This window comes from Megascapheus bottae, chromosome 28 (genome assembly GCF_031878675.1).
Source record: "Megascapheus bottae isolate mThoBot1 chromosome 28, mThoBot2.hap1, whole genome shotgun sequence".
In the NCBI taxonomy this organism is placed as follows: domain Eukaryota; kingdom Metazoa; phylum Chordata; class Mammalia; order Rodentia; family Geomyidae; genus Megascapheus; species Megascapheus bottae.
In genome coordinates, this window is record NC_143536.1 from 2,891,297 (window position 1) to 2,909,745 (window position 18,449).

At 58.3% G+C, this 18,449-nt stretch overlaps 3 protein-coding genes across 12 annotated transcripts in view; 1 reads left to right on the forward strand and 2 right to left on the reverse strand.

Annotated features, from left to right (window-relative positions):
- The window catches only part of Pitpnm2 (phosphatidylinositol transfer protein membrane associated 2), a 108,367-nt gene extending 101,142 nt beyond the window's left edge, over positions 1–7,225 (forward strand). For 5 of the 8 annotated variants that reach the window (XM_090319922.1, XM_090319926.1, XM_090319923.1 and 2 more), the window contains 10 exons: positions 131–295; positions 1,184–1,345; positions 2,108–2,256; positions 2,492–2,608; positions 2,831–2,947; positions 3,048–3,196; positions 3,295–3,444; positions 3,996–4,179; positions 4,311–4,439; positions 4,518–7,225. In XM_090319922.1, the coding sequence (XP_090176048.1) occupies positions 131–295; positions 1,184–1,345; positions 2,108–2,256; positions 2,492–2,608; positions 2,831–2,947; positions 3,048–3,196; positions 3,295–3,444; positions 3,996–4,179; positions 4,311–4,439; positions 4,518–4,841 (1,646 nt within the window). In that variant the 3' untranslated portion in view covers positions 4,842–7,225. The remainder of the gene's footprint in view (positions 1–130; positions 296–1,183; positions 1,346–2,107; positions 2,257–2,491; positions 2,609–2,830; positions 2,948–3,047; positions 3,197–3,294; positions 3,445–3,995; positions 4,180–4,310; positions 4,440–4,517) is intronic. The other 3 variants (XM_090319927.1, XM_090319929.1, XM_090319925.1) reach the window with 2 other exon arrangements.
- A 623-nt stretch (positions 7,226–7,848) lies between these two features.
- On the reverse strand, positions 7,849–10,027 carry Arl6ip4 (ARF like GTPase 6 interacting protein 4). Of its 2 annotated transcripts, none has more exons than XM_090320561.1 (5): positions 9,677–10,027; positions 9,078–9,371; positions 8,879–8,996; positions 8,184–8,253; positions 7,849–8,104 (listed from the first exon to the last, which is right to left on the reverse strand). In XM_090320561.1, exons 1-5 carry the CDS (start codon positions 9,834–9,836, stop codon positions 8,048–8,050), a joined length of 699 nt encoding a protein of 232 aa, XP_090176687.1. In that variant the 5' UTR covers positions 9,837–10,027; the 3' UTR covers positions 7,849–8,047. The 2 variants fall into 2 exon arrangements, with proteins under 2 accessions (XP_090176687.1, XP_090176686.1); XM_090320560.1 differs by having other exon boundaries at positions 9,078–9,395.
- A 1,130-nt stretch (positions 10,028–11,157) lies between these two features.
- On the reverse strand, positions 11,158–17,870 carry Ogfod2 (2-oxoglutarate and iron dependent oxygenase domain containing 2). Of its 2 annotated transcripts, none has more exons than XM_090319932.1 (7): positions 17,787–17,870; positions 13,348–13,404; positions 12,637–12,750; positions 12,467–12,566; positions 12,026–12,153; positions 11,599–11,856; positions 11,158–11,525 (listed from the first exon to the last, which is right to left on the reverse strand). In XM_090319932.1, exons 1-7 carry the CDS (start codon positions 17,805–17,807, stop codon positions 11,262–11,264), a joined length of 942 nt encoding a protein of 313 aa, XP_090176058.1. In that variant the 5' UTR covers positions 17,808–17,870; the 3' UTR covers positions 11,158–11,261. The 2 variants fall into 2 exon arrangements, with proteins under 2 accessions (XP_090176058.1, XP_090176057.1); XM_090319931.1 differs by lacking the exon at positions 17,787–17,870 and adding an exon at positions 13,595–13,745.
- Positions 17,871–18,449: the final 579 nt, after the last annotated feature.

The following is an 18,449-nucleotide window of genomic DNA, read 5'->3' on the forward strand; positions in this document are numbered from 1 at the left end:
AGCTACCCCACCCCGGTCCTCCCAGCCCAGGTGCAAGCTCAAGCAGGCATTCTGGTCTCCCTCCATGCTGGGAGGGCCGGGGCCAGTCTGGACCCCTCTCACCTGGGCCTCTGTCCCTGTCTACCTGCAGCAGACGTGCTCCAGACCCACAACACGGTCTTCCAAGAGCATGTGGCCCCTTCATCACCTGGCATGGCCCCAGCCAGCCGTGGCTTCCGCAGAGCTAGTGAGATCAGCATTGCCAGCCAAGTGTCCGGCATGGCGGAGAGCTACACTGCGTCCAGCATTGCCCAGAGTGAGTGCCACCTTGTGTGCCCGTCTCAGTGACACAGTGGGCTCAACTGGGCCATTCCTAATTGCAACACTTGGGGAGGGGGTGCTTAGTGGCATCTGGCTGGTAGAGTGGCACCCCACTCAGGAGGGACTGGAGAGGAGGTGCCAGGAGGGCCCATAGCCTTTCTTTGCACTTGGCCCTGCCCACCACAGAAGCTCCCACTAGCTGGACGCAGAGTCCAGGGTGACTGCTCTGTGCCAGGGTGGGTTCTTGGGGCAGCTGCACTAGGGCTGGGGCTGGTGCCAGTGTTTCTGGTGTCTTCGTTTTGTTTGTTATGGGGCTAGGTTCTGTCCCCAAGCTCTTTTTGCTCAAGGCTAGCGCTCTACCAGGGCTCCACTTCTGGTTTTCTGATGGTTGATTGGAGGTAAGAGTCTCACACTTTCCTACCCAGACTGGTCACACTACCACTCCCGGCTTTTGTTGTTGTTGTTGTTTATTGGAAATAAGAGTCTCATGGACTTTCCTGCCTAGGCTGGCTTTGAACCGTGATCCTCAGATCTCAGCCTCCTGAGAGGGCTAGGATTACAGGCCTGAGCCACAGGCTGGTTTCATCTTTTTTTTTTTTTTTTTTTTTGCCAGTCGTGGGCTTGAGCTCAGGACCTGAGCGCTGTCCTTGGACTTTCTCAAGGCTAGAGCTCTACCACTTGAGCCTCAGCACCACTTCCAGCTTTTTTCTATGTATGTGGTACCAAGGAATCGAACCCAGGTCTTCGCGCATGCTAGGCAAGCACTCAACCACTAGGCCAAACTCCTGGCCCTGGTTTCATCTTTCTTAGGGGAGAATTTGGCCCCTGGTAGAATGGTGTCCCATGGTGTGTCTGAGCTGTTGCCCTTGTTCTTGCTTCTTAGAGGCCCCCTCATCGCTCAGCCACACCCCCAGTGTCAGGCGTCTGTCCCTTCTCGCCCTGCCCTCCCCATCCCCAGCCACCCTTGGCTCTCATCCCCGTGGCAGGCAGGCAAGCCCTAGCCTGGAGAGGGCCCCCTGCCTCCCTGACTTGGACATCGGAGAAGGTATCCTACTCACAGCTCTCTCTCTCCCTCTCTCTCTCTCCCTCTCTCTCTCTAATACGGGGTCACTTGCTGTGCCAAGCATGTCACACCCTCTCACTACCAGACCTTACCCTCTCTCCTCACCCCTGAGGCCCCAGGTAGTCTTGAGCCTGGAGGGACCCCAAGGAGTTGTAATGAGGCCAAATGAAGAGCTAGGAACACACAGGATGTGAACCAGGACCCATAAAACAGGCACCACCTGCTGGACACCCTGCTGTATGACAGGGCACACCCCATCCCTGTCTCCGTGACAGGATGCCCAGGACTGTCCCTCTGGCAGGCCCCGGCCTCTTCTCACGGTTCTGGAATTGAAAACAAAACAGAGCACCTTCCTTTGCCATGCCTTCACGGCCGAGAGGTCAGGAATTTCCCACAGGAGAGGCCCAGGGAAGCATCTCTTTCTTGCTGAGACAGGTAGCCGAAGCAAGCAGAGGGCAGGGGGCCTGAGAAATAGCAGCAGCACCCGGGGGGAGCTGGCCTCTGCAGCTGCCCTGCTCCTCTGCCTCCCCCCTCGGGGACCCCTTCAGAACCATGAGCTCTGCTCTGCTGTCCTGCTGCCCTCTGGGTCCTTTGGCTGCCTGGGCATCCTGGCATTCGCTGCCCACACAGCTACTGTCTCTCATGGGCTGCACCGGGAGGGGAGGACAAGTCTGGGCTGCACAGGCCTGAGGGGGCAGTGATCCTGAGGGACCCATGCCCAGTCATGGTCCTTCCTCCCAACAGTTGCTGGGAAGTGGTGGGGCCAGAAGCGGATCGACTATGCCTTGTACTGTCCCGATGCTCTGACGGCCTTCCCCACGGTGGCCCTGCCCCACCTCTTCCACGCCAGCTACTGGGAGTCAACCGACGTGGTCTCTTTCTTGCTGAGACAGGTAGCTGGAGCCCCACTGCCAGGCACACAGCCCTGGCAGGGGGACCCCGAGTGGCCCCACAGGTAGATGTCTGGGTGGGGTGTGCAGGTGGGGCTGAGGGGACCCCCTCCAGGTGGGGGCCTTCCTGCGGGGAATGTTGGCAGGGCCGTTGCCGTCATGGGACGGGTGAGCCACAGCTTGTGCTGTGTGCTGGGGCAGCAGCCAGGTGGCAGCCCTCGCCCTCCTCCCCCCCCAGGTCATGAGGCACGACAGCGCCAGCATCCTGGAGCTGGACGGCAAGGAGATGTCCGTGTTCACCCCCTCGCAGCCGAGAGAGAAGTGGCAGCGCAAGAGGACCCACGTGAAGCTGCGGGTGAGGGTCCTTTGGGAGCTCGGACCAGAGCCACTGCCTGTCCTACTTAAATCTCGTCAGAAGCGCAGGGGTCACAGAGGAGCGGAGCAGCGGAGAAGCCTCCTGTGTGGCGGGAGAGGAGGGAACCCAGAGACGCTCCTCCCCTGCTGCAGGCCTGAGGGCCAGATGGCCACGCTCAGCACCCAGGCCCACCGTAACCCCATGCCACTCTCCATTCCCCAGAATGTGACGGCCAACCACAGGATCAACGACGCGGTTGCCAACGAGGACGGCCCCCAGGTGGTGACAGGCCGGTTCATGTACGGGCCCTTGGACATGGTCACTCTGACAGGAGAGAAGGTGAGGGCACAGAGGACCTTGGCTGGGGTGACGGGACTGGCCCGGGGCGATGGGGTTCAACGACACAGGGCTGGCTGTGACCAGCTTGCCCGGGCTCCAGGTGGATGTGCACATCATGACCCAGCCGCCCTCGGGGGAATGGCTGCACCTGGACACGCTGGTGACAAACAGCAGTGGACGTGTCTCCTACACAATCCCCGAAGCACACCGCCTGGGGGTGGGTGTCTACCCCATCAAAATGGTGGTCAGGTATGGACCCCTGGGGGGCGGGCAGGCCAGGCAGGGCCAGCCTCCTGGGGACAGGGGAAAGGCTTGGGTTGGTTCTGACAAGCTGTCCTCATGGCCAGGGGAGACCACACGTTTGCTGACAGCTACATCACTGTGCTGCCCAAGGGCACGGAGTTTGTGGTCTTCAGCATCGATGGCTCCTTTGCCGCCAGCGTGTCCATCATGGGCAGTGACCCCAAGGTGCGGGCCGGGGCTGTGGACGTGGTGCGGTGAGTGGCCTGGAGGCACGCAGGGCGCCTGCGGTAGGTGGGTGGGCTCTGCAGGCAGAGGGAGGACGACCTGTTGGCCCCAGGAAGGGGACCCTGGATCTTAAGCACCTGAGTTTGGATCCAGATGTATGACTTTGATGAGTTGCTCGAGTTGAATGTCCACCTTCAGTTCTCCTGCGAGAAGCCAGGTGCCATGCCTCAGGCTCACACTTGTAATCCTAGCTACTCGGGAGGCCAAGATCTGAGGAAGCCAGCCAGGGAAGGAAAGTCCGTAAGATTCTTAACTCCAATTAACTACCAAAAAAGCCAGAAGAGCTGTGGCCCAAGTGGTAGGGCACTAGCCTTGAGCACAAAAGGTCAAGGAAGGACAGTGTTTTAAAAAAGAGAAAGAAGAGCTAGAGGAGCAGGGTGTCCTTACACCCAGCGAACACCACCCCCCCAGGCTAGCTGTCACTCAAGCTCATTGTGCTGCTAGCTGGGAGGAGGCAGGTAGGGCCAGGGGAAGGGTGATTGCGTGGTCACAGCACACTCAGGCCTGTCCCTCACTGCAGGCATTGGCAGGACTTGGGCTACCTCATCATCTACGTGACAGGCCGGCCCGATATGCAGAAGCAGCGTGTGGTGGCGTGGCTGGCCCAGCACAACTTCCCCCATGGCGTGGTGTCCTTCTGTGATGGTCTGGTGCACGACCCACTGAGGCACAAGGCTAACTTCCTGAAGCTCCTCATCTCAGAGGTGGGGCCAGAAACAGAGGGCGGGGGTGGGGGGAGGGCCTGAGGGGAAGGGAAAGCCTTAGAGGGAGAGGGAGAAACAGGAGAAACAGGACTGAGCTCACACCACGGGTGCTCTCACTTTCCTTCCCGCAGCTGCACCTGCGCGTGCACGCGGCCTACGGCTCCACGAAGGACGTGGCAGTATACAGCTCCATCAGCCTGTCCCCCATGCAGATCTACATTGTGGGCCGGCCGACCAAAAAGCTGCAGCAGCAGTGCCAGGTGAGCGGAGAGGCCGGGGTGGGCAGCCTCGGGAGCCTCAGGCCCCACAACAATCCGTCCACTTCGCTGCCCCCACAGTTCATCACGGACGGCTACGCAGCTCACCTGGCCCAGCTCAAGTACAACCATCGTGCCAGGCCAGCCCGCAACACCGCCACCCGCATGGCGCTGCGAAAGGGCAGTTTCGGTTTGCCCGGCCAGGGCGACTTCCTGCGCTCCCGAAACCACCTGCTGCGCACCATCTCGGCCCAGCCCGGCGGGCCCGGCCACCGGCATGACAGGACGCAGAGCCAGGTGGAGAGTGAGCTGCGGGGCCAGCGCAGCATGAGCATGGCAGCCAGCTGCTGGGGCCGCACCATGACTGGCCGGCTGGAGCCTGGGGCAACCATGGGCCCCAAATAGGCCCTTGGTTATATGGCACTGCTTGCTATATGGCACTGTGGTCTCCTTGGTGCTAGGCCAGGGTGCCAGCCCCACAGGGAGGCCTGGCCTGGAAACTGGCGGGCGGCTGGGAACAAGCACATCTGTGGCCTGGGAGCTGGTTCCAGGACCCCTTGGGGATACAGCCATGCCACAGTCCTCCCAGCCAGGCCTCATGTCTTCGGGTCTATGGAAGCTGGCAGGACATCCCGCTTAGCCTGGCCCGGGACACCCCACTGGACATTGTGCTGTGCAAAGAGCTCCAGCCTCCCGGGCCGGCTGTGGACCAGGCTCGGCCTCCAGCTCTTCCCTCCCCCCCCCCAGCCCCCCAACCCCCAGGGCCCCACCCGTTTGGGAACAGCTCCCACAGGGGGCCAGCCTGCTTTCTGTTGACTCCAGTTTCTCAACTGTTCAACCTCACTGGTTTTGCACTGATCTTTGAGTGGAGGTCCCTGCCACCTCTGACGGCTCCAGACGCGCTGACCTGCATGAAATTCAGTATTCACTGACCAGGACTTCTTACCACACAGAAGGTCCCAGTGCGGCAAATCCACATGCAAGCAGGAGAGAAAGGCCATATCTTAATTTCTGCAGCCCTGCCTAGCCTGTCAGCACCGAGGCAGCCCTGGACTGCTGCCCACCACCCCCTGCCCCATGTGCAGCCGAGTGTGGATGCAGGGCTGGTGCACAGCACAGGCCCAACGCCCATGGCGTCCACAGCAGGCCCCCAGGTGGCCGCACCCGGGGCTGCAGGGCCCAGCCTCCACTTCTGCCATGGCCCCCTGCCCGCGTTTCTACGCCTTTCTACTTCTCAATCGGATTTCTATGAGGTTTTTTTAATGAGCAATCCTTGGCTGCTTCCTTTTCTTAACTCTCTGCGCACAAGCGCAGCCCCTCCACGTGGGAAACACCCAGCACTGTGAGTGTCCAGCCTCGTTCTGGACGTGGACCCCTCCCCCCACACTCAGCAAGGTGTGGGCTTCCTGCCTCACCTGACCCACGGATTCCACTGAGTTTCTACTCTGGGGTGGGTGGGGCACACACTTAGGATTTTTTAACGCCAATTCCGTTTTAATGCCGAATCTAAGAAGCCACAGTTAGCTTCGTTAGCTGAAGGGCAGGCAGCCCTGACTCCATTTTTCACCTGAACAAGGACAAACTGTCCAACACCCACCTTCCCATCCAGCACCAAATGCAACCTCCTGTGCTCCTCCACCTTCCTGGAAGTGGGCGAGCCTGCTGGGCCTAGCCGCACTGTCTCAGGACCGCAGGCCTGAGCTGACGAGGTGCGGACGGATGTAGATATGTACAGCCAGAGGGGTAAGTGTCCTGCGAAAGCAGGCCTGCATTCCGAGGGAAAGCTATTTATTTTGTGCACACAAAAATGTCTGAAGGGATGGAACCTTCAGGGTTTATTCATATTTAAGATGTAGCTTTTTGTTGTTCCAGGCATTATGTATAAAGCAACGATGATTTTATGGACCAAGTTTCCATGTAAGTGTTGCAGTCAAGTGCAATATCTGGCCCCTCTGCTCCAGGCAGGAGGAGGCCGTCGGCCCGACAATCACAGCCCTAGCCAGGGCCCTGTGGCCAGTGCCACCTCCTCTTCCCCACCTCCACCCCCCACCTTGTCCTGCCTATGCCTTGGTGACCAGCCATTTGAAGAAGTATCTGGAAGTCCCAGGCCCGCCTGCAATAAAAGCCAAGAGGCTCCCAGCCTGGGAGACCCCACAGGCAGTAGGCTTGGCCTCTCCCTGCTCCTTCTCCTCACATGCCCAGCCGCCAGCCATGCCAAGGACAACAGCAATAGTCCCCTGGGCCTCTTCCGTGGCCCTCAGCCATAGATGGTGAGATGGGCAGCCTCTCCCCCCACCACCTCTGTAACCTGGTCTGTTTTTGGCCTTCTTGGTATTCATTTGGCACCGTTTCCAGTTTCCCACAAATTACGAGAGGGAGGGCACAGAGTCCTTTAAAATACCAAAAACGTTTACAGTGTCAGGTGCTGAGCTGCGGGGCTCAGGCCTGACCGGTGGTAACCAAAGGGTGAGGCAGGCCTCGCTGACTGCCACCCCACTACTCCAGGCCTGGTAGAATAGAAGCCTTAGTCCCCCCGCCCCAGACCCCAGCTCCCACCACCTGCCTTCTCTGATTTCTGAGGGATTTCGCAGAGACACCCGCCCCTCCCAGCGCAGGGTGAGCTGTCCACCTGCACACCCCACCCAGTCCAGTCCTCACCCCTCCACCTCTTGTCTGTCCTCACCACCCCTGCTGCCCTGCCCCCCTGTTGTCAGCCTGAGTGTGCTCTGTGCGCAGCGTCGCTGTCTGTTACACCAATTAAAGAAGCACGAGGCTTCCTTCTTGTCTCATTACTGTGGTGATCATGGCGTGGGTTAGGCAGGCCGTCCTCAAGGAAAACTGGTGAGGAGGGACATCCCTCCCAATCAAGCCAGGCATGGTGCACGTGGCAACGCAGGATCTGTGGGGCTCTGCTGCGTAGGGGTCAGCCAGTAGCCAGTCAGCATTCCCACCCAGAACCCTTGGAGCTGGGTTGCTATGGTAATCTGTAGGCAGGCATGGGCAGCCTGAGTGGGTCACACCTTAAGTACGCAAGACTTGAGTTTGGACTCGGCTAAGGTGGCCTGGGTTCCTACGAGAAGACATGCCAGGTTTCCCTAAGGTACCTACAGCCTGTCCCCACCCCGCAAAACGAAAGTATGTTCAGTGCCAGTGGCTCACACATCTAATCCTAGCCACTCAGGAGGCTGAGATCTGAGGATTGTAATTCAAAGCCAACCCCAGGCAGAAGAATCTATCTCCAACTCACCACCAAAAAAGGTGCGAATAGAGTGGTGGCTCAAGTGGTAGAGTGCTAGCTTTGAGCACAAGAGCTAAGAGGGCTCTGAATTCAGTTCCCAGGACCAGCACACCCACAAGCCTATCAAGTAGTGCCCTCAGCTCCCCTCAGCACAGAAAGCAACAGAACAGGAAGTCTGGCCGGGATCATATTCATTTAATATTGGGATGCAGCATTCTTTAGATACATAGGGGCAAGCGATCCCATCCTCTACCCTTTCCAGCTCGGGCCACCCCACAGGTGGGCAGATGTGCCCATCAGGCTAGCTGCCCTCACCTGGAAGCCTGTGTCCAAAATGCCATTAGCAGGCCACAGCCCTGACCAGCTGAAGCCCTCAGGGAAGCAACCCCGCTCGAATCTGGAAGGCCAGGCCATCGCCGCGGGTGGCTTGCTGAGAAGGAAAACACAGGAGGACAAGGCCATCAGAAACAGTGCTGGGTACAGACTGTGGGCAAAAGGGCAACACCAACCTTATTGATTTCTCTGTGTCGCTCTTTGGTTACGATTTCCTCAAGGACCTCTCCATCACCCTTGATAAGCCTGTGGGTAGGATAATATCCACTCAGCAAGGAACAGGTTAAGCCCCTTGTGCCAGAGCAAGGGAAGCAGAAGCTCCCAGCAGAGCAGTCCCAGTGCCCTACCATCTTCACCAGGGACTGGTGGCTGATGCCTGTAATCCTAGCTAGTCAGGAGACAGACCTGAGAATTGAGGTCCAAAGGCGGCCCAAACAGGAAAGCCAATGAGTCTTAAGTACAGTGAACTCGCAAAAAGCCAACCGTGGAGCTGTGACTGGGTAGAGTGATAGCTTTGAGTAAAAGGCTAAGAGACAGAGCTCAGACCCTGAGTCCAAGCCCAACACACATTAAAAAAAAAATCTTCAACTAAAGTGTAGGCCCCGCCCAACACTGCCCTTGGGACAGGGATGGAGGCAGCCCAGGTAAGCTCTGCCTTGCCAGCCTGCACCAACCCAAACAACAGCCACCTGGACAAGCCTCAAGGCCTCTTCCCTGCACCACTCCATGGGAGACCAGGGAGGAACGGCTGAGTTGGTACCAGTTTCTTGCATGGTGGGCCTCTGGGAGCAGCTGTAGCCCCACCCCAGTGTGCAGCCTAGGCCAACACTCAGAGACACAGCGTAAGGCCTGGCTGTGCCAAGCTCCTCACCGGGTGCGTCCTGTCTCCGGGTCCACCACCTTTCGGATGACGCTCTGCCGGGCGTCCCACTCCTCCTTGGTCATGGGCTTCATGGCCTGGATGCGGGATTTCTGCTCATCAGTCAAGACTGAAAGGGACCGTGGGAGGCGGTGTTAGGCAGGCCTGGGGAAGGGATGCTCCCCCTCCAGCATGCTGGTCAGCACAGGACCTGGGCCCTCATCTTCCTCTCCAGCTGATCTGTGCCACTGGTCCAGTGAGGGGCCAGGCAGAGCCTCGGCCTGAACCTCTGCCTTCTCTTTGTCTTTCTTCTTCAGCTTCTTCTTCCTCTTCCTCTTTTTCTTCTTCTTCTTCTTCCTCTTCTTATCCTTGTGCTTCCCCCGCTTCTTCCGGCCATCACTGGAGGAAGAGGAGGAGGACGAGGAAGAAGAGGAGCTAGAAGAACTGGAAGAAGAGGAGGAGGAGCTGGATCGAGGTCTCCTCCGGGCCTTGTGCTTGCTTCTCTCTGTGATGCAGGGAGAAGGTGAAGCTGGAAGGCCAGGAGGAAGAAATAAGCCGGGGTCCCCTGCGGGGGCTGACCGGCAGGTAAGCCCTCCCCGCAGGGCAGGAAGGCCGATCGGACCTAGCCCGCCCTCCAGCCCGTCAGTGGGCCGGGCGGGCCGGGTCCCCCCGCCCCCCGGGTCTCAGCCCGGGCGCTCCGCTCGCTCTGCCCCGGGGCGGCGGCCGCTCGACGTGCTTCCCACGGCCGGCTCGAGAGGGCTGGCCAGAAAGAGACAGCGCACCCCCTCTTCCCGTCCCCACGGGGCTCACCCTCCGCCCCGGGGGTGCTGCTGGCCTTTCGCCCTCGGGATCCCGAGGCCGAGCAGCTCCTCGAGGCGTCCGAACCACTCTTCTTCCTTCTCCTTTCCGACCCTTGTCCCCGCGACCGGCTGCGACTTCTCGAGCGCTTGCGACCGGCGGCGTGAGCCATGGCGAGTGCCGCGGGCTGGAGCGGGAGAGGCGCGCCTAGCCCCGGGCCCCGGCGATCAGGTCCAGACAGCGGGCCGCAAGAGCGGCTCTAGCAGGGCGCCGCTGGCAGGGCGCCGCGAGCGGGGCCCCCCCGTACCACCACCGCCACTTTCGACCCCCGTCTCCGCTCCAACTCCGCCTGCGCTGCGGCGCCTTTAAGGCCCCGCCTCCGCGCGGCCACCCCGCGCCTGCGCAGATGGCCCTCCCCGCCTCCGCCTCCCTCGGCCCCGCCCCCGCGCGACCGCCCCGCGCCTGCGCAGATGGCCATCCCCGTCTCCGCCTCCCTCGGCCCCGCCCCCGAGCGGCCGCCCCGCGCCTGCGCAGACGGTCCTCCCCGTCTCCGCCTTCCTCGCTCCCGCGCCCGGTCCCCGCGGCTCCGCCCGGCCACCCCGAGGCGACGTCCTCACCTCAGCGCCCATTTAGCCCGACAGCCAGCCACCGTGCCTTCCTGGGCGTGAGCAGCGGCTTCCGGCCCGCTTCCGCCCGGCGGGCGCCCCCACCTCCCGCACCGCCAGCCGGGGCCCCGCGCCCCGGTCCCCGCTCGACGCAGCCCGAGCCGGGACCAGGGTCCTCCCGCAGCAGCAGCTCGGAGCAGGGTGGCCCTCCCGCTCGCGGCTCTCGCTTCCTCCCCGGCCGGCCCGTCTCCGCCTTCAGACCCGGCTCCGGACGGACCAGCCGAGGACCACAGACTGCCCCGCGCGGCGTGGAGAGGCGTGCAGGTGGGACCTCCCCACCGCCCCAGAGAAGCCCAAACCTGGGTTTCAATGGGGAAATCTCCCAGCAAAGCGTGGCTGTGGGCTTATTTCTTCCAGCCTTGCATCCACCAGCGTCCTCTCTCCCACAGGGACCGGGCAAGCAGGCTGTTATAAAGTGCTTTATAACCGTCAACTCGCGAGACCACCCAAGGCATGGAAAAATCCTGAGGTTTCACAGCCAGAGCTGGATATGACAGAAGCATGAACTGAACCCAGGCAGTGTGGCTCCAGCCTCAGCATTCCGCCCCTCGGCAGTCAGCCCCCACCCCCACTCGAGAGGTAGAGGTCTAGGAAATGCTGAGCCGTCCCGCTCCCCCGCCCTGCCCCCTCCTGCAGCCACTGGCCACTTCTGGGGCCCGCTGTGGTCGGAGTCCCCCTCGGAGCCTCCCTCTCGGACTGAGGCGGAGCATCATCGTTTGAAACATGTTCCCCCAGCTGCTGGATTCCAAGAGTCCACACCAGGCTGCGCTGCCAGCAGACTCACACCAAAGCAGCTTATGTGCGCAAAGAGTGACTCAGAAGCCAGTGTGGTCTTCTGACCCAAGGAGTGTTAAGGCTTCCGTTTATTTCTCTCCAGAAGGCAGAAGCCTCACTTGCCTTGAAACCCCACGACCGCTTCTTGGTGCACAGGCTCAGGTCAGCGCGCACACATCCACCGTGGTGGGCTCATCCCGAGTGAAGCCATCACCAAAGCCCTCATCGTCCACCAGATCGGGTTTCTGGCAGCACATGGGGCAGAGGTGGTTGCGCACTGTGGAGGCCCGAAGCCAGACGATGAGGTTCCAGCGCTCACCAGTCCTCAGAGGCCGGGCCCCATGGAGTTGACCACCTCGATGTAACACACCCTGGCCCACCACATGCTCCACCTCCAGGGGTTCCCTCAGCGCCGCAGGTGCCTGCAGATAAAGGGGCTCAGGCATGGGGAACCTCTGGCAGCCCAGGGCCCAGCCCCACAAGTCTCTTACTCACCTGGAAGAGACCACCAAAATAGAGGGCGCCACCTGTGAAGGCCTTGCCCAGGGCCACGTTGAGGGTAAGCTCAGCATTATCGTAGTGGCAGCCCAGCTCCAGGTCCTGTCCCAGCGCGTATTTGACCACGAAGGCCCGGTGACTGTCTAGACACCCCCCACCACACTCTGGGAATAGCAAGGCCATCAACGGCTGCAGGAAGCGCTCTCGAAGTGGCGTCACCAGCGGCTCATCCAGACCTAGCTCACTCATCAGCATCTGGAGGAAATGCCCAGGCCCAGTGGGGACACAGCAAGGCCTTACCTGCATCACGGGACACTAAGTGCTTTGCATCCCCAGCGCATGCACCTCACAACACCCCTGCAGTGCCCAGAACACAATGCAGTTGCTCCCATCCTCACGCAGGGGGCCAGGCCTCCCCACTCACCCCATAGTTGTTCATGGTGTTGGGCCTCCCCTTGGGCATGTCTGACTGCTCAAAGTGTTCCAGTTCCTCCAGCAAGGCCTGGCAGAAGGACGCTGTGAACACGGGCACTCGGTAAATGCGCTTCTCATCTGTGGATGGATGGACACATGGACAACAGGCTGGAAGCTCATTATGAAGAAGTTGGCGTAGTTTTACTGCTCCAGTCTCAGTTTCCTCATTTGTACAGTGGTGATAACTGAGGGCCTTCACTTCTTGGAACCACTGCCCTGTTCCTGGCAATTTGGCCAGTGAATGAGCAAAGATGCTCTGCTCCTAGCCCTCTCAGCTCCTGCTGCTTCAGGTTCTGAAGACAGAGATGACTGGTGAAGGGACCCCAGTCTCCCATTCCCAGATGTCAGACTGCTGCCCACAAGTCCTGCCAAACCAAGGGCCAACACTCACCTGACACTGTCTCCAGCCGCTGAAGAAGGCCCTTGAGGTCTGCACCAGGCGATGTGCTGTACTCACTTGCACCCAGAAACTCAGGGGCCAGAGCTGCATCCTATGGCAGAACACACCTGAGTGCCAGCCCCTCCTCGCAGAGGCCAGCCCCCATGCTGGCAGCCTGGTACCTGCAGTGAGCTGTAGATCTCAGGCCGTGCAGGATGGTAGGAGCTCGCAATAAGGGCTTTCCTAGCAGCCGACTTCTGCCCCAGTTGCCTCCGCCGCTCTACCTCCTGCTCAAGCTAGGGTGACACGAAGTTCAGTAACCAAGCACAGCCACTCACCCCTCAAAGCAATTGTACAGGTGGAAACGCTGAGGCCCAAGAAGGCCAAGAGTGGGACCCAGGGTAGAAGCTAACCCTCCCTAAGCTTCTGAATCTACCCAGGTCAAGTAGACCTACTGAGCTGCTAGCTGGCCAGGACTACTAGAAGGGGCTCATCATAGTCTCTTGCCTGGGCTGCGCATCTGAAATAAGAGCGCCTGGCTCCCCCAATCAGTTGGAACACTCAGAGGAGGAAGAGGGTCGCGGGTCAAGTCCCACCATAGTCCCAGGTTGAGGGGATTAAGATGGGCCAATGTGGAGTCGGTGATGTGCAGCCCTGGTGGGACAGGCCTTTGCAGGGACCCACACAGCGGGGATGACCATACCTATCTCACTGCTGTTAAGAAGGGCGAAATGCAAGCAACTTCTCCCGTCTGGTGGCGGGGCCCAAGAGTGAGAAAGCTGGGGAGAAGGACTTAGAAGTCCTTGGGGATCAGGAAGAGGCAGGCCGGCGGCCCAGAGCCTTCTCAGCCGGGAGGCCCGACCCAAAGAAGGGGCGGGGCAAGGGACCGTCACCTCTGCTAGGAGCTGCTGGAAGTCCAGGGGGGTGACACAGCCCCGGCTGCGCAGGATCTGGGGGCAGAAAGAGCGAGCGTGATCTTAGAAAGTCACTGAACGGCTCGTCCTCCGTGCACAGAGCTGGGGTCCGTGCACAGAGCTGGGGTCCGCGGAAACCCGAGGGCCGCAGCGGGCCCCCCGAGGCGCCTCCCCGCACGGCCCGCAGCCGGACGCCCTCCGGGAGGGAGCCGGCCAGGCCACTCACCGGGCCGTAGTCCCGGCGCAGCTGCTGCTCGCTCCGGAAGCGCAGGTGCAGCCCGTAGCGCGCCACGTACAGGTTCTCCGAGCAGAAGCAGGCGCAGCGGCAGAAGCGTCGCGGGAGCCGGGCCGTCGCCATGGCGCCGCGCGCCCCCGCCCGCCCCGCGCGCCCCCGCGCTTCCGGACACGCCCCCGCGGAGGGCGGGGCCCGCAGGCCAGGGGCCGCGCTGAGGGACCGGAGCGAAAGGAAACGAAGACTTGGTGGGGCGGCGGGGCTTGAGAAGAGGCGGGAGGCTCGCTGGCCAGTTCATCGGACTCGATGGAGAGCAAACAGCCTCATTCTGCCTCAGTTTCCTCACCGTGAGGCACCGAGACGATGCTCCCCCTTCCGCTAGGGGCTCTTAGAGAACCAGCCGACATCACGAGGAAGCCGGGACCGGTCCGAGACCTGACCTCCTTCCTCTAGTTGCTAGGAGCCCTCGGTGCTTTGCGTGCAACTTCGGATCTGAGCATTTACTCCAGGTCCCTACCCGGGACTCCAACTTCCCCCGAGCGTCTCGCCGGCCCCAGGCGTCACTTCCGGTAGCGGGGTGGGCGTGGTCTGCGCGGGAGGCGGGGCCAGCGTGCGGACCCGGTTCAAGTTCAGCCCCGCCTGCGTGGGGCCCGGCGTGGACGTTCCCTCCCCGGCAACGCCGCCCGCGGACGCTCCTCCCCTCTCCTTACACCACCTCGTCAAATTGCAGATGGGGAAACTGAGGCTCCGCCAGGCGCGGTGGTGCCCCGTGGGTGTGATCCACCAGCCTCCCCTCCCTTCCGGCCACACGGGCGGGGAGCCTGGGCCCTGGGTGCCCTCGGTCAGCCCCCGCCGGCGCCCACTCGGGTAGACATCCACGCACACAGGTGCACGTGCCCCGCGCATCCTCACACACCCAGCGTCGTGCCCCAAGGCCGGGGCCATCGTTCGGGATGGCTCTCTAGAGAGAGGGGAGAACCTGCTTCCCCTTCCTCCACCGCCTCCCCAGCCCAAACCTGCCAAACCAACAAGGTGTTTAAAGTTTCCTGACGTCTTGATTGCCCTGCGATAGAGAAGCAAGCACCTGCTGTCCAGGAGAGGCTCCCTTTCCCCAGCTCGAAGGCCCTTCCGCCACCGCCCTGCTCCTCTGGAGGCGCCCGGCTGGCTGGCTCTCCTAACCCCCACCAGCTCCACCCAACAGGGTTTTTCTCTTTGCACAGGTTTGCAAAATGAGCATGTTCCCTCTGTGAGGTCGGGGGAGGAGGAGGAGAGGTGTTTGTTTCCTGTGCGGGGGTTGTCCTTCAGCCACTGGCGCCTGGCTCTTGTTTTAAGAATTCTTGCATGTTTTAGTGAGCAGCCCTTAGGTAAATCTCTTACAGAGACTCCTCGTGTGAGGAGGTCTTCCCTGTCTTGACACTGTCCTTTGCAGACCAGATGTTTGGAGGAAGTCCAGATTTAATTACTCTTATGGATGGGGCCTTTGGGCTTGTGCTTAAAACAGCCATCACTAAAATCAGCCCATCTAAGTCCCCCGCCCCACATCTTCTAGGATTTTATACTTTTGCATTGTGTTTTCAAGGTAGGGACTCAGTACATTATTCCACTGGCCTCACAGTCTTAGGTTCAAGACTTTCTGCTGCTCAGCTTCCCAAGCAGCTGGACATGGCTCTAGTTCTACAGTTCAACTTGGAGTTTGTTCTTTTGCTTTATTTTTCTAGTGCTGGGTATTGAACACACCTAGTCCTTTTGAGTGAGTGAATTATTTATGTATTTATTTATTGGCAGTTCTGAGATTTTGAATTTAGGGCCTCTAAGTTGTTGTTCCTCCTCCTCCACCTCCTCTTCTCCTTCTCCTTTTTCTTTTTTGACAGTCCTGGGACTTGAGCTCAGGGCCTGAGCACTGCCCTTGGACTTTCTCAAGGCTAGAGCTCTACCACTTGAGACACAGCACCACTTCCAGCTTTTTGTATATATGTGGTACTGAGAAATTGAACCTAGGTCTTTGTGCATGCTAGGCAAGTACTCTACCACTAGACAAAGCTCCCGGCTGCAGGCCTCTAAGTTCTAAGGTTATTTTTTGTTTGTTTTTTCAGTCATAAGGCTTGAACTCAGGGCCTGGGTGCTGTCTCTGAGCTCTTTTGCTCAAGGCTAGGACTCTACCACTTTTGAGCCCACAGCATCACTTCCAAGTTTTGAGTGATTAATTGGAGGTAAAAGTCTCCCAGGGACTTTTTTGGACCTGAGCACTGTCCCTGAGCTCTTCAGCTCAAGGGTGCTACCCTACCCTTGAGCCACAGCAACAGTTCTGGTTTTCTACTGGTTAACTGGAGATAAGAGTCTCGTGGATTTTAGTACCCAGGCTGGCTTTAAACCTTGATCCTCAGATCTCAGCCTCCTGAGAGAAGCTAAGATTACAAGTATGAGCCACTGAGCCCAGTGTGTGTGTGTGTGTGTGTGTGTGTGTGTGTGTGTGTGTGTGTGTGTGTGTTTAATAAAAGTTTTAAGTGTTGCTGTGACTCAAAGTGGTAGAGCATTAGTCTTGAGCACAAAAGCTCAGAGACAGCTCCCAGTCCCTGACTGAGTTCAAGTCCTACCACCAACGAAGCATTAAATTTAAGACTGAGAGCATGGCCCAATGGTAGAATGCTTGCCTATCATGCCTGAAGACCTGGGTTCAATTCCTCTGTACCACATATACAGAAAAAGCTGGAAGTGATGCTGTGGCTCAGATTGCAGAGCTCAAGGATTGAGAAAGCTCAAGGACAGGGCCCTGCATTCAAGCCCCTAGAATGGCAAAAAAAAAAAAAATTAAAATAAATTAAAAAAACCAAAAGGTTTGAGATATTCCTCATTTACCACATGATTACTCCTATCCTAATGTAAATTCAACAGTTTATTGGGGGGGGGGGTTGATTCATTGAGTTGTATCACCACCTCCACAGTCAGCTTTCAGAATATTCCTCACTCACTAAGAAACGAACAGTCACAGGGGCCTGGAGCCTGGCCTAATGGGAGAGTGCTCACGTAGCATGCACAAAGCCCTCAGTTCGATTTCTCAGTACCATATACACAGAAAAGGCCAGAATTGGTACTGTGGCTCAAATGGCAGAGCACTAGCCTTAAGCAAAAAGTATCCAATGACAGTGCCCAGGCCCTGAGTTCAAGCCCCAGGACTTGCAAAAAAGAAAAGAAAGAAATTAACAGTCACACATGGTAGTTCTTAGAACAAACTTACCTGAACCAGTTTCTATGGCTAGGCTAGGGTCAGGTCCCGCCACTCCTGTTAAACAATGGGAAGTGAATGGAAAAACAAAAAGCTGAAAGGGAATTCAACACTAGCCTGGGTGGGCTACGAACTATACTGCTGTTTTTTTTGTTTGTTTGTTTGTTTTAAAAAAGGAAAAGCCAGCTGTGGGTGACTTATACCTGTAATCCTAGCTACTTGAGAAGTTGAGACTCAGTTTGAAGCCAGTCCAGGCAGGAAAGTCGATGAGATTCATATCTAATTAAGCACAAAAAAAAGCGCCAGAAGTGGAGCTGTGGTTCAAGTGATAGATCACTAGCCTTCAGCATTAAAGCTCAGGGACAGCACCCAGGCCCTGAGTTCAAGCCCCAGTAGTTGCACACCAAAAACCACAGCAAAACAGAACAAAGGAAAAAACCAAGTAGGCTGCATCTCATGAGAAAGATGTGAAAGGGATGCAGTGGTCAGGTTTGGGGACCCCTGTCCTTGGCTGCGGGACAAATAGAGAAATGAGAGCACAATGAGTGTTGGAGAACTTGCAGACTTGTTTAGCAGAAAGTGATGTTTACGTGAAGAAATGGCCTGAGTGATGGAAATGACACATAGTTCCTCTCAGTTTCTCATTTCCCACAGTTTTACTGGTATTTCTTCAGTGCCATTAGGTGCATAAAGGCTCAGAGGCAACTCACGTTTCCTAAAAATAACCTTTGTTCCCACTTCCTATTTATCATGGAGGGCATTTTTCCTTGCCTGTACCCCAAAGCATGGTCCATCCCTGATGAGGACTGAATTCTGTCACCTACCACACTCACACAGCTTGGTGCCACTCAGGCTTTTTGGATAATGTCTCTCCGGTTACAACTGTAGGCTTGCTCACGTTTTTGCTTCGACAGCCCACTCGTTCAGCTTCACTCCCTCTAGACAGAGGAAGTCATTTCCTACCTGTACATAACTTCCCGCCATAGATGTGCGCTTTATTCCTGCTCCAGAAATTCTGCTGTCCAGATGCTCACTAGTTAGTCCTCAGGTCCCTGTGGAAGGGTATTTAGGTTATTCCCAGGTTTTTGCTACTCTGTTTGCAAGCCAGTAATTTAGCTCCCTGTCACAAGTCTGTCTATAGAAAAAAAATTCCCTACTAGGTCCAAAAATAGAATACTTTCAAGTGTGAACTTTACCAGATTCTCCTCTGAGGAGGGGGTCCTGTGGGAGCAGCAGGGACTGTTTTACGTTCAGAGCGCACAGGAGAGCCCTGCCAGAGCGTGCAGGAGCATGACCAGTGCCTTCCCCACTGGCCACCCCCTCTGGGCCCAGCGTTTCTGCAGCCCAGGCTACACTGACCTCAGCGCCTTTGAACGTGCAGTTCGCGTAGCGATCCTCTCCTCCTGATCTCCGAGGCTCACTCCAAGAGTCCCAGCTGTCCCTGCCGCCTGGGTCTCTCTGGGGTTTGCTTCCTTTACAGAACTTAGTATGTGCTGGGCACTGAGCCTGGGCATGGCGGCTCTAATCCCACCTACTCAGGACGCTGAGCTCTAGTGACTATAGTTCAAAGCCAGCCCAGGTAGAAAAGTCCAAGAGACTCAGCTCCAGGTAAGCACCACAAAGCTG

Coding starts and splice junctions, on each gene's coding strand:
- Arl6ip4 (XM_090320560.1), bottom strand. CDS start 9,836: ATGGCTCACGCCGCCGGTCGCAAGCGCTCGAGAAGTCGCAGCCGGTCG. Junction 9,396..9,676: donor CAGCACCCCCGGGGCGGAGG/GTGAGCCCCGTG, acceptor CTGGCCTTCCAG/CTTCACCTTCTCCCTGCATC. Junction 8,105..8,183: donor GACACAGAGAAATCAATAAG/GTTGGTGTTGCC, acceptor TTTCCTTCTCAG/CAAGCCACCCGCGGCGATGG.
- Ogfod2 (XM_090319931.1), bottom strand. CDS start 13,726: ATGGCGACGGCCCGGCTCCCGCGACGCTTCTGCCGCTGCGCCTGCTTC. Junction 12,751..13,347: donor TCCAGCAGCTCCTAGCAGAG/GTGACGGTCCCT, acceptor GTGTCACCCTAG/CTTGAGCAGGAGGTAGAGCG. Junction 11,526..11,598: donor ATTTTGGTGGTCTCTTCCAG/GTGAGTAAGAGA, acceptor CTTTATCTGCAG/GCACCTGCGGCGCTGAGGGA.